General features: G+C 42.2%; 1 protein-coding gene across 1 annotated transcript; it reads right to left on the bottom strand.

Annotated features, from left to right (window-relative positions):
* Positions 1-584: 584 nt before the first annotated feature.
* wrap53 (WD repeat containing, antisense to TP53) lies at positions 585-16,796 on the bottom strand. Its single transcript, XM_050067151.1, has 11 exons — positions 16,577-16,796; positions 15,643-16,098; positions 15,292-15,481; positions 13,464-13,559; positions 12,896-13,004; positions 10,450-10,538; positions 7,298-7,521; positions 5,791-6,002; positions 4,462-4,565; positions 4,202-4,345; positions 585-2,906 (listed from the first exon to the last, which is right to left on the bottom strand). The coding sequence occupies exons 2-11, from the start codon at positions 15,920-15,922 to the stop codon at positions 2,681-2,683; spliced, it is 1,674 nt and encodes a 557-aa protein (XP_049923108.1). The 5' UTR covers positions 15,923-16,098; positions 16,577-16,796; the 3' UTR covers positions 585-2,680.
* Between the last annotated feature and the right edge of the window lie 729 nt (positions 16,797-17,525).

Here is a 17,525-nt window from a genome sequence, read left to right as displayed (position 1 = left end):
ATCACTGGTGAATTCTATTAAATAGAAATGATTGACAGAACTTAAAACATCAAACCCAGGGAAGCGACTTGATTCACGGTGCCAGCGTCTTGGTGTCATAACCACTTCCTGTCCCACTCATCACCAAGATGAGTCCAGACCTTCACACAAACAAGTAGCAATCACTAAACCACTGGATTATTTATTCCACCTGTTTGCCTTTTTTCTCCGTCTCTCTCTGCCACCAATTTTCCTTCTTGTCGTCTTTCTACCTACTTTCCTCTCCCAAGGCGGAGACGGTTGCTTAGCAACCCGCACAACACAACAGTGCAGCTCTCCAACTTGGCTCTCTGCTCAGTGTGCCCCTGTGGTTTCAGACAATCAAATACATGAGTGTGTGTGCATTCAGACAGAATGTGTGTGGGAAAGGTGAAAGCTATGAATAGTTTCCATCTCATAAGCGAAAGCCAATAGTCCCTTTAGCTTTTAAGAGCTGCCTCTTGACTCGAGTATAACATCATCTTGCATTCATCAGGGATTTATTACAGGGCATCCAACTCTGAACTGCCTTAAACAGAAAGGACAAAAATGAATACGACCATGAATATGTGAAGAGATATGCTTTTAATTCACTGCAGCTTGGATAAAACCACCAGAAAGACACCTGTCGCAGACACAGCCATCTATCTACAGACTTATGTTATGACATCAAGGCCTACATGGTTCGTCATGCTTCCTGGTGGAGCAAATCTGTGTTGTATTGTGTAATAGTAGACACACAATTGTAGCTACTATTGTTTGGCAACAAATTTGAGTTCCAAGAAGTGAAACCTGGATCAGCAGAGGCTTCAGAATTGATAGATTCCTCAGTGTCTAAAGATACAAGGCTTTGGTTGGCGCATACTGTGCTCCCATGGTCTACCTGCAAAGAAACCCTGAAGCAAAGCACAACCCACTGATGGCAACATAAGCATTGAGCAAATCATTGCAGTACATTATTAATGCAATTATACACACACAACGTGTTTTGTGCTGCCACATCACCACTCGCATAGGTACAGGTGTAATTGGAGCCTAATCTGTAGAAAAAAATAATAGACATCACTCGTTTTCCAGGTGCACCCACGACTTAAAAGACTTTCACAGATTGTTATGAGGTTACAGTAATCAAGCTAGCTGCTTACAGAGTATACATTCGAAAAATGAGAATGATCATCATGGCTTTACAAAAATATACATTTGTGGGCATGCACAGAGCGACACAACACTTGGTGCGTCTGATAGTTTAAAAAAGAAGGTTAAAAACAGGAGATCCCATCAGTTTACAAAAGCAAAGCTCAAGAACAAATGGCACTTAACTGTAACTATAGCAGTTAGGAATCTCCGGGGCAGCATTACAGCCACACACACGTAAACAAACACTCCAACAGATACAACTCAGATCGGATGTGCGATCAGTAGGCAGACACCAAGCTGTTTCACGCCATGGTCAAGGCCTTCAATTCAGCCATATTCATCCAAATCAGGAGGCACAATCGCCATAAAAAAGTTTAAATAAAGATGCATAACATTTCATCTTGTCTGGTTTTAAAAAAATTCTCAGTCTAAGTAACAGAATTGGAAAATATAAGGTCCCAATCTAATCCTTACGCAGTCAGCATTTTGTCTCAAATGGAGTAAAGGCCCGGACATACTTCCTGCATTCCACAGACAGCTGTGGACTTGCACCGGTCGCACACGCGGTTCTGTTCATACTACAATCGAGGGTCCGCATCGGTCTGGCATTCACGCAACTGCCATAAAAATCAAGAAGAAGATGCATGCACATAAGTAACGAAAATTGTAACTTCACGACAACAAGACGAGCTCCTGTGTTTGTTGTTTTTGGGGCTCAATAACAAGAAAAAGCTCAAAAGAGAAAATATAATGTGCAACTGCTTCACTAGAGCAGGACCAGAGACAGGGAATTCAGAACATTTGATGCAATACATAGGAAGCACGGACGAGGAGAAGCACTTTTTTTCTTCTTTGCAAACCAGCTGGAGATGAATGCGCCACCAATTTCACTAGAGTGTGGAACAAGAGTTTGTATTTTATAACTGGAGCATGTGCAATCAGCGCACTTGCTGTATACGCACAGTCACAAATTTTGGGCTGCACCTACACATTCACACAAGGGTCCATGTGAACCCTCATGGGAATGTCAGATGACAACATTTACGTCAGACCAAAGCGGACCCTCGCAGACACAGAAAGTATGAATTGACCTTCAGGCTTTAAAGAAAGCCTTGCTTGGCAAAAAGTTCCAATTCCTATTCACCAAATTACATTTAAACAATTAAGTCCTCAAACACAGAACCCTGAAAATTGGTTCTGTACTGACCTGACATGTACTGTTTCATGATCCTTTAATTTTAACTCTGCAAGTGAGAGTACTGTGTCAGTAAACGTTGTAAACGTTGCAGGTGACATGTAAATCAATCTGAGAAATTTATTTGGCCTGTAAATGTGCTGATGTTTAAGGTAGCCTGATGCTTTTCATTAAAAATAATCCAGAAATTCTTTTCCACCTCAGCACTTTATGTTGCTGATGGCAAAGGACTGACTCCTAATTAGCTTTCTCCACACCAAACATTCCCAAAATAAATATCACATGGCAAGTGTAACTCAATTTGTGTCAGCTGGCTGAACTAGCAGAGCTTCAGGCCTCAACCACCTCTGTACCCTGCTCATGGTTCCCCTCGGCTGCAGGGCTGAGGGGTCCAGCCCACCACAGCGTCAGGGCGTTGTCTTGTCGGATCTCCTGAGGAGACAGCACAGCTTCACCTCCTTCGCCCTCGGAGGCCGAGTCACCCTCACTGTCGCCGGGCCACGGGAACTGGCGCTGCCCGCTGGATGTTGCCAACAGAGGTATGAAGGGATGAATACTACAGAAGAACAAAAAAATGAGAATAGGAGGAATTCAAATTGATGGCGTGCATAAAAAATTAAAATGTTTTGCATCACAGCTCTGCACTTGTTATGCATTTAAAGTAGACTTAGATGCAAACACTAAGAGGAAATAAGCTGCTTTTCCGTCTTAAAACAACTGAATTAACTGAAGTCCACATTCTATACATAATTGCAGCACATTCTCAGTCATGATGCATAATTTTTAGATCATCAGCTACTTCGTCTCTACACAGAATACAGAGCCGCTAACTGGAGGTTTCATAAATGCACACAGAGGCTGTAGTTATTGCTCTCTGTTCTCACAAAGCAGTAATACTGTTGTGTAATATTAGAACTCGGAAATTGGAAGCCTCTTATCTAAAATATTTTTGAATGACTTGTTTGCATTCCCTATGCTTTTGTGCAAATGATTGGGGGGAAACAAACACAGCAGGACAATCAGGAAGGAAAACAGCAACACAGTCACTGAACATGATTGATGGCCCTTATTGCCGTCTTTCTCTCCCCTATTCACAGCTGTTGTTCGGCTATCTGCTTGTACTGAAGTCCAATGTGATTTTTGTCATTTTATCAGGATTCTTTATGTTTGTGACTTCCTTCTACCATCTTTATAATGGTAACCTGAGGGCTGATGGGCTTCCTATGTGGTTGTGCTTGACTTCTGACAAGACTTGTCATGACCTGGACAACTGAGAAGCTTCTACCTTTTGTAAGATTTATTTAGGATGAATTAATGCTAATGGAATCTCCATGTCAAGTCGATGTCGACACTGATATTTTATTTGTCCTATCATTACTAAACCTGAAACAGCAATTGTGTCATCAACCAATGGGACGTAAGGCTGCGTATCGGCAAGTATCTGTCAATTCGATACGTATCATGATACAGGGGTTACGATTCAATATATCGTGATATATCGCGATACTGTAAGCAAGCCGATATATTGGGATTTAATTAAATCTAATTTTAAGAAATCACCCTTTATGACTACCTGTTTCATAGGCTTGTGTTTTTTGTATTTATGGTAGTGATACATTGTTACGTTGGAATGGAAGAGCCAAATGGCTGAAGATAGATTTTAACACTGCTATGTAGCAGTTAGGTTTGAACACAACACAAAATGAAGTACTGCCATAAATCTTTGCATATAAACTATTAATCAAAAATCAATATAGTATCACAAACAGAATACTGCCATACTCAAGGGTATCCAAATTTTCTTATACCCTTATGGGAAGAGTTTGACTTATTTTCTTTTTGCAAACATGCCTGATGCCGTTGGTGCAGTCCCAATGGGCCTGGAACCTGAGCTGAGGTTGCAGTAGCTCCTCGTTACCATCAGGAGGAGCTGTCAGGGTGTCCCATACCGACACCACTCCCTCTGTGTCGCCGCTCAGCAGGTACCTGCCTGATCTGTACAGAAACAAACACAAAGTGCCATCAGGTCACAGGTTATTGATCACGGTCATCACAGTTGAAGCTCACACTCATATCAGTGAGTAAAGCTGTAGTTAGTGAAGCAAACTTACAGGTCCAGATCAAAGTAGATGCGCTGGTTAGTGTCCACGTTTCTCTTCAGTGAGAACACAACCTTGCCCGGCTCTCTTAGGTCCCAGCACAGGATCTCTGGATCCTACACACACACATCCACACAGTGAGTAGTGGTAGACCTGTAGCTCCCGTGTTCAACAAGGTATAATGACTATTTTTGTCAATGGAGTCTGACTTTGAAGAGAGCGCAAATGAGTTTCACTTTCCGCTCAGTCCCCCATCAACAGGGCTGTCTGTTTGGTAAGTACTGAGCATACGACTGAATAAATGAGACTTGGATTATACTGCACAAGTTTGTAAACAGATGTTTTGATAAAATCTTGCTGTTGTTAAATGCAGTCTCCTTTGGCTTCCATTAATCAAGAACTTTCTCAGTTTTTGGATTCTTCGTTCACTGTGGATGCATGTGGGAAAAGTTTTCTTCCCAAATTCAACGAAACACGCGGTAGGTAATTGATCCAGAAATGGTCATCTGGGGGTTAAGTATTTCTTTAAAAATGGTTCGATGAACAATAATGAATACATTTTGCAAACATCCAAAATACACATTGTTGACCTGTATCATTAGGCCTATACCATTAGAAATATCAGCCCTACCAACCAACTACAACCAAACTAAATACGTGATACTGACTTGACAAAGAGCTGCAGTGCACAGTATATCTATACTCTTGACCCGTTGCTAAATTGTAGATAAGTAAGTGGCAGATTGACTTGCATGCTACAGAGTAACTTTGTAGACTCAGGAATGCCTAACTGGTGTATATTTAATGTGGACAGGGTGACATACTGTAACAGGGATGAATGGGGGGGGCTCTGAATCACACAGATGCTGATAGTTATGGAGTCTCTACATTGCAAGTTGTAAATAGAACACTGAGAACAACTTGTGCAAGTCAAATTCGGAGAAGACTCCAGACACTGTCTGGAACTGGGGGAAAATAACAACTAATACAATAATCTAATAGGTGCAAATTCAAGCTCCTGTGAAGGCAAAAGTCTGCAGCACCCTCGTGAAACACAGTTAATCCTTTAGACTTTCACTTTTGGGGGAATGCCATAATGCCTAATCAGATTCATTACATGCTGACTCATGCCATCAAGACAGGAAATTAGCATATAAAGCTCTTGTCCAAAAGCTTTGACATTGCTTTGTAAACTAATTTTCCAATGCAACAGAGCGAAGTCATTTGTTAGCCGCTTAAAGCCTACTGACGGTGTGTGTGTGAGATCATTCAAACGAAGCAGCACCATTACACTCAGGTCTCCTGTCTGCTGTGTGCAAGCGTGTGTGTGTTTGTGTTCACCTTGCGCCCGCCGGTGTACAGGTAGTTGCCATCAGGGGAGAAGAGCAGATGGGTGAGGCCTCCGTGGTGGCGGGTCGGCAGCAAAGCCAGCAGGGTGCCGTCTTGGCAGGAGTAGAGGCCAGCGCAGCGGGAGTAAGAGCCGCAGGCGTAAACAGACTGGCAGGGGCTGAAGCCAAAGCAGGAGATGATGCCACTTTGGCCCTGCTTCTTCACTGCAGTGAAGACAACAAAGTGGCATTTGGCAGGGCCGTCAGCCTTTTAAAGAGTTCACAAGACACAACTCCCAATCACTTCTACTCCAAGTTGACTTTTTGGCAGCTCCTGCATTCCTGATTACATCTCTGAGAGGAAAAGATTTCTCAACAATGCACACATGAACTCACATTTGGATCATCTGTTTCCGTTTACTCATTTCCCAATCGTTCTCTTTCTCACTTTTAAAAATGGCATTTTTGCACAAACTAGCAGAGGCAAAGGTTTGGCACAGTCCTCACATGTATCACATACCCTGTGTTTGAGATTAACCATAAGTTTCTGCATCATTTGCATTTATTAACTATCAAGCCAGGCTGATGGAGCCAAAGAGACAAGAAACCACAGACAGCAATGATCTACCAGACTTGCTAGTGTAGCAGAGTTCAGGTGTAAAAAAAACAAAAACCCTTATTTCAGGCATTTTGCATTTGTTTTCTGGTTTCTTTGTTGCCACCTGAAAGGTAACCACTCATCCTGCATACCATGATACCATGTGAGCTGAAAAATAAAACCAATTTGTTGGTATTTTCAAGGATCATTTTGGTGGTTTAGAATATGCCAGTCTGTTAACAATAAGGCAGACATTGGTTCAGTTCATTTCAGTGCATTCTAACAGTCTGCCAGCGAGCTGTTACTTCATCACAGTAAACATTTAGTTCCCTTTATTTTTTTCTCAGCAGCACATAATAAAAACTGTCCTTGTTGATTTCTTCAAGGAGATTTCAGCCTGTTAGACGTGACAGCCAGCTGTCAAACTGCTACTTTTTCAACACGAGAAACAACTGACTTTACATTATCCTTTTCACATCAGCTCTATTTACTTATTGTTTCACTTGTGGGTTTGATTTTCTGAGAACATAGCCTGTGAATGCAATTCTTTCACTTAATTATTCTTCACTCTCAGAGTTAGCGCCCTTGAACAACAGGGAGAGCTTTTAAAACAATCCCTGCTCTCAAATAGGAATACACATTATACGCAACTCATTATTCATCATTTATAACAAATAACTATCCATCTTAGTGCAAATGAATTTTATACAACTTTCAAGAAGTATTTCGTTTCATACATAATGTGAAACCACAGAATAGCTAACATTTATTTTTTCATGTAAAGGAGCCACAATTAACTGTCTGTAATATTAGACCCTTGCACTGTAACATATGCATGATCTGTAGTTCATCAGCTGAATCACACAAACCAGTGAGCATGACGCTTTAAGCTTAGACTGTGCAAGAGCAGTTCATAACTGACCTACGGTGGGCCGCTCCTCACAGTCTCTTCCCGGACGCTCGGTGTAGAAGACTCTGACAGTTTTGTCAAACCCGCAGTAGAGCTGCGTTCCGTCGGGCGAGAAGCACAGGGAGTGGGCTGCTGTCAGCTCATCCAGGTGATTGTAGGGTCGGAAACTGGCGCGCACCTCCCCGTAAAATGCATCCCACACATGGACTGGGTTGTCACGGCTACTGCTGGCTAGGCTGCAGAAGAGAATTGAGAGGCCAGGAAAAAAAGGACGGCACGGGGTGGAAGAGAGCAAGTTATTAAAGACATGTAAAAAAGGACTGAAGAAAGCAGTCACAGTTTTCCTCTTTGATGAAGCTTATAGTTAGGGCTGGCTCAGGCTTGCCTGGGACCAGCCCCTAGTTGGGCTGAAACAGACCTAGTCTGTCAGGGGACTTCCTGTGATACACTGAGCTCTTCCCTCCTTCTCTCTCTCTCCATTTGCAAAAATTCATGTCCCATTAATCCATGTTACTAACTTGGCTTCTTTCCTGCAGCTTTTGTGCTTTGTCATCTCGCAGGTTCGCCCAGATTGTGGTTGCGCCTGAATCATGGGTCATGGTTGCACTGCTCAAAGTGGGGCAGAGCACGCACATCCAAGATATTACAGGTGCAGGACCAACAAGCAAACAGACTTTTTTTTTTAAAAAAAGGGGTGAAGTCCGCACACTGTTGTAGCTCCTCAAATGTTTATTATATAAGATCAACGTTTCGATCACATGGATCTTCGTCAGGAAGGTTATGGTCATAGTTGCACTGCTGCCATGGTCCTGCCTAATGTCTACTTCTATTACTATTATTAATAGTCATTAATGTATACTTTATGTATCATTGTGTCCTATGGATTTCTGTAATTTTATTATGTTGATCTTTTTTGTACCCATGACATCTATTGCACGTCCGTCCGTACAGAGGATCCCTCCTCAGCTGCTCTTCCTGAGGTTTTTACCATTTTTTCCCTGTTAGGGGTTTTTCTTTATCTGCTGTGAGGGTCCAGGGACAGAAGGATGTTGTGTGTTGCAAAGCTCTCTGAGGCAAATTGTGATTTGTGATATTGGACGTTATTTAATTATGAAAGGGTGAATGAAGGCTGGGAATGGTTCATCCTTGTGGGCGTTTTTTTGTTCGACTGGCAATTAAGAAATGTCTCTTTTTAGGGTTTCAAAAAGAACATATTTAATGCGAAGTGAATAAACAGTGTCATAATCAATATTTGTCTTTAAAAGTAAAAAACTAAATGGTGGTTTTACCGTCTGCATCTCAAAGGATACCAACCAGATTCAAATGAAATAGACTGATGCAATTTTTTGAAATATACATAATGTATGACTACAATACGTCTGACTCATTTCTTGTTCCTAACCTCTACTGCACCACCTCCACCTGAATGTATCAATGCATCAAAACAAATACACCGCATTGTGCTATGGCTCATTATGGAGACAAGACCACAGCACAATCTTATTGATTCAAATCAGGGCCAAAGACTGAGCCATGCCTTTTTAACTCTAATTACTGGGCGCTGAACAAATGCCGAAACATCACTGCGGCTCAATTAGACAAAGGAAATTAGCCCCTACCATTGCTGCCGTGTTCTGTTATGGCCCCTCTGAGCCACAGCTTTATTCCAGAGCAGGGAAATGCCCAATTATAATGCTAGACTGCTGCTAGCTTGGAGCAATGCCTAGAACTCAGTGCAACTTAACCGAGCCATAACAGGGGCCCTTATTCCCTCTCTACAGGAGGGGCATCAACAACACACGGCTTTTGGCAGACAGAAGTTCAAGGAGCGCAGGGGGAGGAATGAGCAACAAAATGGGAGATGTGAAAAGAGGAGGAGGAGGGAGGAGGAAGACAGAAAAGGCACTAGAAAAACAGGTTGGCCGTAAATTCGTTAATCGCAACCATAACCTTTCATCCGCTTGCCTCGGCCCTTAACAATCAACTCTGAGCTTGTCCGACCACCTGGCTGTGCCCTGCAGGAGCTCCCCTGTGATTCGTGGCAGTGATCTGAAGAAGATGAAGAATATCTACTGTCAACTCCTGCTGGCATCGTCATCCTCATGACAGACAGATCTTTGCACAGCTTTGGCAGATACACACAAGCCTCAAGTGGTTCATTGTCCACATGAGTCGTTTGTTGATCGTTGTGCTGTTTACACAACTCTCATCTTTGGACATACAGCTCCTGACCCCCAGCCCCCCCTCCTCTTACACAGTGAAGGCTGTCTGGTGTTGGGGTGGAGCGGTGCCAATGCTGGGCCTTGATCAGAGGGTTCTCTCAGAGGGCAGAGGCTGTAACTGGAGGACGGGGGGAGCTCAGGGAGGAGAGGTACACACAGTGAAAACTGTTGGCAACTTGACCTTAGCTTGTTAGCACGGCCCTACCTCTCTCGCCACTGACGATACGCAATCTCCACGGTGATGGCTGGGTGTTACTGATGTTGGCTCTGTTCAACAGGGCACGCACAGACACACAGTGATGTCACAGTTACCACATTCAAAAGCCTGCTGGAACGTGCGCCTGCACACACACGGCAACAAAAAAAGGAGAATGAGATGAAAAGAGAAGCCCCAAGTCAGAGAATCATGAGGCCCTTTAGGTGTTGTCTGGACCCGGGAGAGCTGTTAGTGGGCTGAATCATGCTGAAAAGCACCGTGGGCCTCAAACAGCCGAGCGGATTGCGGTGGAGGCAGAGGCAGACAAGACGAAGGCCAACTCTTCACTCATAATGAGAGACATCAGAAAGCTTTTACAGCCATCTCCACGCTGGCAGCCGGCTCCCACAACGAGCGCAAATACCACGGGGATCAAAGAATGAGTCACAAGCATACAACAATATCCTCCATATTCGGATAGTCTATTAGACAGGCTCAAGCACACAGAAAATCTTACTCACACACACCAACACAGAGTGTCCAACTCTAACCATCCAAGATCTAGATAAAAAAAAACCAATCACAGACTGACACCAGCCTGGATAAACAACAGTGCCTTTTCTATGTATACATCCTTCACCATCTGGCAGGCTGACCTTCAAAGTGAACTTTAAATGTCTCATCTATCCTGCTGTTAAATAGCTGAGGCTCGGGGCATGGTCTGGCAAAGATCGAGTTGAACTCACAAGCATGTGTCTGCGTCCAGAGAGTTCATCTTGGGGTACCAGCAGTAGTCGTAGATGGTGTCTCCCTCTGCCATCCTCAGCACTGGACTCTGCCACAGAATGAAAGAAAGGGAAAAACAGTCAGAAATTTGTAAAGGCTGAAACACACAGTGTAATATAACTGCAACTACTGATGGGATCTATCCATGCTGATGCTGAATAGGTGGCTAAAAGACAATGTAGCAGGCTTTTCCTTGTAGTAAAATTCAATATGAAAAGCCAGTGGCGCCGTGTGAGAAATAGAGCAATGAAAGCTCAATTTTCTACCCTTTTCACAAGCGGTGAGAGATCTCTGTAATGGAGGAAAATGGATTAGATTTCAATTACTTTTGTTCAGTGATCCCAATCTACCAGTCTGTAATACAATTAAGAGATTGGCTGGCCATTTGATATTTCCCCAAAACCTAAAGGACAGAATGTCTTTGCTATCCTAACTGTTAAATGTTCTGAAATTCATTTTCTCAAGCTGCTGCCTTAAATTGATTGACATGTTTTTTTATTACTTGATAACACAACATGCATCCAGACATCATGTTCAACAACAAAAAGGTCAAACACATGACAGGTTACTGACCTTTCCTGTACTGGAAGTATCACACAATTTAGACAGTGTTTAAAAGACGTGTGAAATATGTCATAAACATGATTGAGGCATTGAAAACATCTACAGTGGTGCAGAACACGAATCTCTAGAAATCTGTCTTATCTGCTGTGAAAAACAGGATGATTGGAACTCTAAGACGCCTTCTGTTCACTTTTAATTTCAAAGCCTTGCATATCTGTAGCGCTGCAACTAACGATTATAATTACTGTCAGTAAACCTGTGGATTATTTTCTTGATTAATCAATTAACTGTTAGGTCTAAAAAATGTCAGAACATTGTGAAAAGATGTTGACCAGTGTTTCCTAAAGCCTAAGATGATGTCCTCAAATGTCTTGTTTTGTCCACAACCCAAAGATATGCAGTTTACTGTCATAGAGGAGCAAACAAATCAGACAATATTTACATTTGAGCCACTGGAATCAGATCATTTTGATTTTTTTTCTTCTTAAAAATTACTCAAACTGATAAAGGGATTATCTTTTTTTTAATGGATTATCTAATTAGTAGGGAAATTAATGTCATAGTTCACAGCTAATCGTTTAATCGCTGCAGCTCTACATGTCAGACCACAAACTGAGTATATATGAACGCTTTAATATGGTCAGTGACAAAAATGTATTATTGGGAATTAATCAAAACTAAACAGTGTTCTCCTTCTGTTTAATAAAATAAACTGTAACTAAACTTGAAGTGGGAACAGATAAATGACTCTGAATTCTCAAACTAGCAGGCCACATTCTGACTGATCCAATATAATTAACCTGAATTCAACTTCATCAATGACACACAGGTTTTGAGAATGAATAGGCAAACTGTGGCTTCTTCAATTAAAAAGCCATGGTAAAGCTATTTCAGTGTTTTGATGCTCTATTTTACAAGATAGGATAAACAGAATGCATTTGTTTGACTCCTGTCTGACAAAACTTGGAGAGAAAGGCTTTCCTGTATGTGCAGGGGCTCCTGCATTACAACCAAAAAATGACCTTAAATTGGGACTAATGGAGGCACTAGAGGAACTGTTTCAGTTATGGATTGGAGTACATTAGGGTTTATTTATCTACTGAGCAAGACTGACCTCTTTCAATAAACTTAATTGAGGTAAAACCTTTCCTATTTACAACTGAATTGAACGACTTTTAAAGAAAATAATTTGTTTCCTTTTCAAGTCCTACACAACAGCTATTAAGACTTTATGGTGTGCAAGAACATTTACACAGTTTTTCATGAAATGTTTATGTAATTTCAACTTTCTTACTTTCTTGCTCCTGTGGAATCATCTTCCTGTTACGGTCCGGGAGGCAGACACCGTCTCCACATTTAAGACTAGACTTAAGACTTTCCTCTTTGATAAAGCTTATAGTTAGGGCCGGCTCAGGCTTGCCTTGTACCAGCCCCTAGTTAGGCTGACTAAGGCCTAGTCTGCCGGGGGACCTCCTATAATACACCAGGCACCTTCTCTCCTTCCCTCTCTCTCTCTCTCTNTCTATTGCACGTCTGTCCGTCCTGGAAGAGGGATCCCTCCTCAGTTGCTCATCCTGAGGTTTCTACCGTTTTTCCCCCCGTTAAAGAGTTTTTCCTTATCCGCTGCGAGGGTCCTAAGGACAGAGGGATGTCGTATGCTGTAAAGCCCTGTGAGGCAAACTGTGATTTGTGATACTGGGATTTATAAATAAAATTGATTGATTGATAACAAAAATCTAAGGTTTTTCAGTAAGTTGCAAACACTCCTTTGGTCAGCTACTTTTTCTGTCCTCTATACAAACACTTTGGAAACCCCTGACGGTAAGCTATGTGTATGCTCACCATCTCGGGAAGCAAGTCCCAGTTGTAGCTGTAAATCTCTGGAGGGAGGTTGTACACACGGAGCACATTGTCTGCACTGTTGGTCAGGATACAGGAACCATCGGGGGCCCTGGTTTAGAACAGGAGGCAGGATAAGAAAAAGATGGTGGTGTATTACCAGCGGTAATCTGAGAACAGCATGTACATGGATTGCTTTTATGCTATTGTATACATCTATAGCACACAGGCAGTTTACATTAAAGAAACTGTTCACTCACTTACACCGAATGCAATGTCTGAACTAATGTTCCTACACTGGCCTGGGAATGACAAACAGGGTGAAAGTCATTTTCATCGCTTCATTTGGACTGAAAGAATATCATTTTCTCAGTATTCCAGGACATCAATATCTGTCCCTGACAGCTGCACATGGGCACAAAATGTACAAATGTAATGGTGTTATTTTTATGGTTATTATAAAAATGATGACTCACAAATTCAGTAATGATTTAAGGGTTTTATACTTAGCATCTTCAAAACCTTGTGCACATGGTGTATTATGTGTTATGTTAACTCTAGAAGAGATTACCATTTGCAGCCTTTGAGGTAATTCTCTGGAAGGCTGGAGTACTCAGTCCAGGAACCAGTCAGCATCTGGGGATTCTGGGTAAAATCTAGGCCAAGGCTGGGCACAAGAAAGAGAGAAGGGCAAATATTCAGTTAATGAGTTTAAAAGAGGAATCAAAACATCACATAGCAAACTGAAAGACAGTGTTCCCCATCTTATGCATAATGCAACCACAAACCTGACATATGAATTTTAGTCCTGCTTAGAATTTGTTTGATTTATGCAGTGAATTTCCTAACTGGGACAACAACGCCACTGTATATAAACCATTGTGTCGACTTCCACAAAGCCCACCAGGAAAATTTAGACACAGTGTCACCACACAGTGGAGCAAATTGTTAATTACATTTCATGGCTCTACAGGTTAAGTCCATCATTTTTCATCTCATGTCATCCTCTCCAAACATTGCCACTGTGATGATTGACAGTGTTAAATATTTAATCAGTTAATGCTGTGGCGTATTTTGCTGCCCTACTTCAAAATCAGTGCGATGATAAAACGTACAGATGAAGCACAGCAACAGCTAACACTAACAGGCAATTACACATTTTCAAATGGCTGCAACTGTGTAATTACCATACAATTTGTATAACAACAAGTTCCATGCTCACTTCATAACAATCCCCTTCTTTGCCTGTGGAAACTAAATACAGGGTCTGGCTGATTTAGATTGACAGTGTTCTTTTCATGTTTTACTTGTTTTAGGGCCCACAGCAGCACAACTGTCCTAATTATCATAGACATGGTTGATTGCATCAATCTCAGTGAAACTATTATCTTTGCTTTTTTTTAAAACCTGACTTGTGACATATGAATAGCCTACTAAGTGAAGTACACAATTGCCACCTAAAGATGCCAGGCTGGAGACATTTACTACATGTTTTTTTTTTTGTTTTTTTTAACAAATAAGATCACTGGTTCCCAATCTGGGGGTCCCGACCCCTACTGAAAGTTCAGGAAAACTTGTCTCTGATCTGCTCAAAATTCATTGAAATCACTTATAAACTTGAGGCTATTATTGCGTTCACCATTTGGGTTCATTGTACAGTTTCAGTTGTTCTGTACTGTTGGTATGTATTGAATATATTATGAAATATCCATCAAATCTGCCACTTAGCCAGGGGTTTTCAATTTACCTATTAGAGACCATAGAAAAGGGGTCCCTTACAGAAAACGCTGGGAACCATTGCATTAGATTATGGTGCATGGGCTGTCTTACTTATTAATACTTAGCAAATACATCTCACACTTTATCTCATCTATCTAATTATAAAGTCACATGGGTGTCGCTGCATGCACTGAAGAGCAGTAGTGTGCCTGGTGAACAGAGGCTACATCACGCAGTAATAGTCAGTTACTGCTGCTAAAAATAACGGAGTATTTTTAAGATGATTCACCAGTGCCACACATTTGATTTATACACAAACAGGTGGGAAAAAAATAAGTAACACATGTTTTTAGTAGTGACCGCACAATCAGCCCAGCAAAGCGTATGATAAAGAAGTACAGCAGTTTGCATGTTTGTAAAGCTTTATAAATAATAATGGTTTTCAAGGCATTTATTGGCCATCTTGAAATGACCAAAACCTCTTGTTCTTCAGTACAGACTCAAAACTGCCTCTCTCCATTTCTGAAACATCATACATCTACATAATCATTACATAACACTGCCACCCTCCACAAATTCCTGCTTGAAATAGCTCACTTGATGGTGTGTCTGCTGTGTCTTTGCCCCGAGTCGTGTGGAAACACAGGTTAAAAATAAACTTGACCTCTTCCTCCACTTACCGCTGTCCCTCACTGGGGCTGTCTGCAGACCCGTTACCATTGTGCTCCTCCTCTGGTTTTGCCTCCTCTTCTTCTTCTAAGGGTGCCTCATGTCCACCATCTCCATTCTGATGGCATTCTTCTTCACTTCCCCCACTGACAGGCACCTCTTCCCCTGCTTGATGTTCCTCCTCACATTGTAGTGGTTCTCCTGTTCCCAGTATCACAGAATACATTAGTACAGCTTGTTTTATTATTATTAATTAAACTAATCCTGTGTCATAATCTCCAAGATCTTAATTTATTTAAATGAATTTATTTTATCCCATTTTCTTATCTTTAATTTGATACATGCAGCTGCAGATACTCTACTTTGTGCTGGTGTGGCTGGGTCTTCCTGCAGCAAGTCAGACTGTGCTGGTGTTTCTCCATGCATCTCAACCAGCTTTGCAGCCTGCTCCTGCTCTCCCTCCTCACTTATTCTGGGCCGCTTGGCAGACGGAGGTTCCCCTTCCTCTGAGGTCTCAACTACCTCTGAGCTGTTACCCTCAGGCAAAGGTGGTGCCTGATGAGGGGGCTCATTATCCGCTTCTGCGTCCTGCCCTGCGCCTGCCACACCACCGCTTTCACCACTTCCAGCTGAATCAGACATCTCTCTTTTGTTTATTATTCTCTCCTGTCAAGTCTTCTACCTGGCGTCAAAGTGATTTGTGTCCAGTGGTTGGCTGTCAGACGTGGGTGAGGTACGTGCTACTAGGATAGTGCTTCTTCCTGCAGTGTGGGTGTTTGAGTCTGCTGAGGGTCGAGGACATCACAGCACCCAGTAGCCTAGAAAACAGTGAGACAGGCAAACCATGAAGACAAGGGGGGCAGTGCAGGTGAGGCCAATAATACAAGATGGAAAACACAAGTCAAACAATGCAAAAATACATCAGCACTTTTGCAAAAGACAAAACACATCCGTCGATTTCGTGAAGTTAACGTAAACTTGTTTAAAGGAATAAATAATTGACTCTAAACTGCTGGTGCAAACACCCTACAGACACCTGTGGCTAGTCGTGACGGTGTCAACCACTCCAAACTAGCATTAATGTTCAAATTGCTAAGTTTACGCTTGCGAGGTACGAGTTACCTCACAACCCCTTACAAGTTTAACTCCACGAACGCTCCGCTGTCCTCACATAACTTGAATTATGCTAGCAAATACGGCAAAATGTTTAAATTTCCTTTAACCCTCAGTCCACGACAGAGACGGTAACCACCTCACGTTAGCATTAGCCTCCGCTAGCACTCTGATGCTACCTACCTGTGTTATGGCTTGTCTGGCCTTTGGTTCTGCTCGCAGTTTGGCTGGAAACACTTTTCTCCTCGATGCCGTCAAAGTTTCAACTACAGCCGAAGAGTACGAATAATACTCAAAATGACTCGGTGTCCTTCTACTTCGAGACTTTGCGTTTTTAGTCACCACTTCATTGCGAGAAGTTGTAAACACTGTGGGCGGCCATGTGTTTCAAAGTATCGCGAGAGTTGCGCTGATGACGGAGACGCTCTCGAGGATGGCTGATAGTGATGTTCTCTTTTCCTTTTGGACACACACACACACACACACACACATTCCTGTACAGGCATTAAAGTGAGGACCGGAAAACTTCCCATTGAAAGTGAGGACCACCCTTTCTGCTATACTTAGAGACAAACTGATCTTACATTTCAACACTAGGTGGCGCCCTAATTTCAGTTTCCACCTCAGATTTTTAAAACATACAAAGGAAAAATAGCTTGCTAAAAAGTTTTGTACCATCTTAGTGAGGACTTTTTCATGGGGGCGCTGTTGGGCCCATTTCTGGTCAGACCATTTCTGTTTATAGCTTGTAGGCCTTTTTTGCTCCCTTTTGTATTTTACTGTTGACAAATACTGTAATAATATATGTTAATAAAACTACACTCAATGCTTACTGGTGACTGAACATCACAGCAACACATTTTCTCTTAGAAAGTCTTTTAATTATTTGAAAAACAAATAACATCATCCATGCATAAAGATAAAGATACTAAAGTGAGGCCATCAGAGCCCTTAGGTGAGGTCAGAGTCCTCAGGTGAGGTCATCAGAGCCCTCAGGTGAGGTCAAAGTTCACAGGTTTGGTCATCAGAGTCCTCGAGTCAGGTCAGAGTCCACAGGTGAGGGCATCAGAGCCCTCTGGTGAGGTCAGAGTCCTCAGGTGAGGTCATCAGAGCCCTCAGGTGAGGTCAAAGT

Source organism: Epinephelus moara, chromosome 17 (genome assembly GCF_006386435.1).
Source record: "Epinephelus moara isolate mb chromosome 17, YSFRI_EMoa_1.0, whole genome shotgun sequence".
Classification (NCBI taxonomy): Eukaryota; Metazoa; Chordata; class Actinopteri; order Perciformes; family Serranidae; genus Epinephelus; species Epinephelus moara.
Note: the sequence above shows the minus strand (reverse complement) of the source record. Positions and strands in the feature narration are given on the sequence as shown.

Bases quoted from the DNA above. Each gene is read 5' to 3' on its own strand.
- wrap53 (XM_050067151.1), bottom strand. From the start codon at position 15,922: ATGTCTGATTCAGCTGGAAGTGGTGAAAGCGGTGGTGTGGCAGGCGCA. The intron at 6,003-7,297 runs GTCAGTTATGAA...TCTTCACTGCAG, and splicing joins TGAGGAGCGGCCCACCGTAG to TGAAGAAGCAGGGCCAAAGT. The intron at 4,566-5,790 runs GTGAACACAAAC...GTGTGTGTGTAG, and splicing joins TGTACACCGGCGGGCGCAAG to GATCCAGAGATCCTGTGCTG.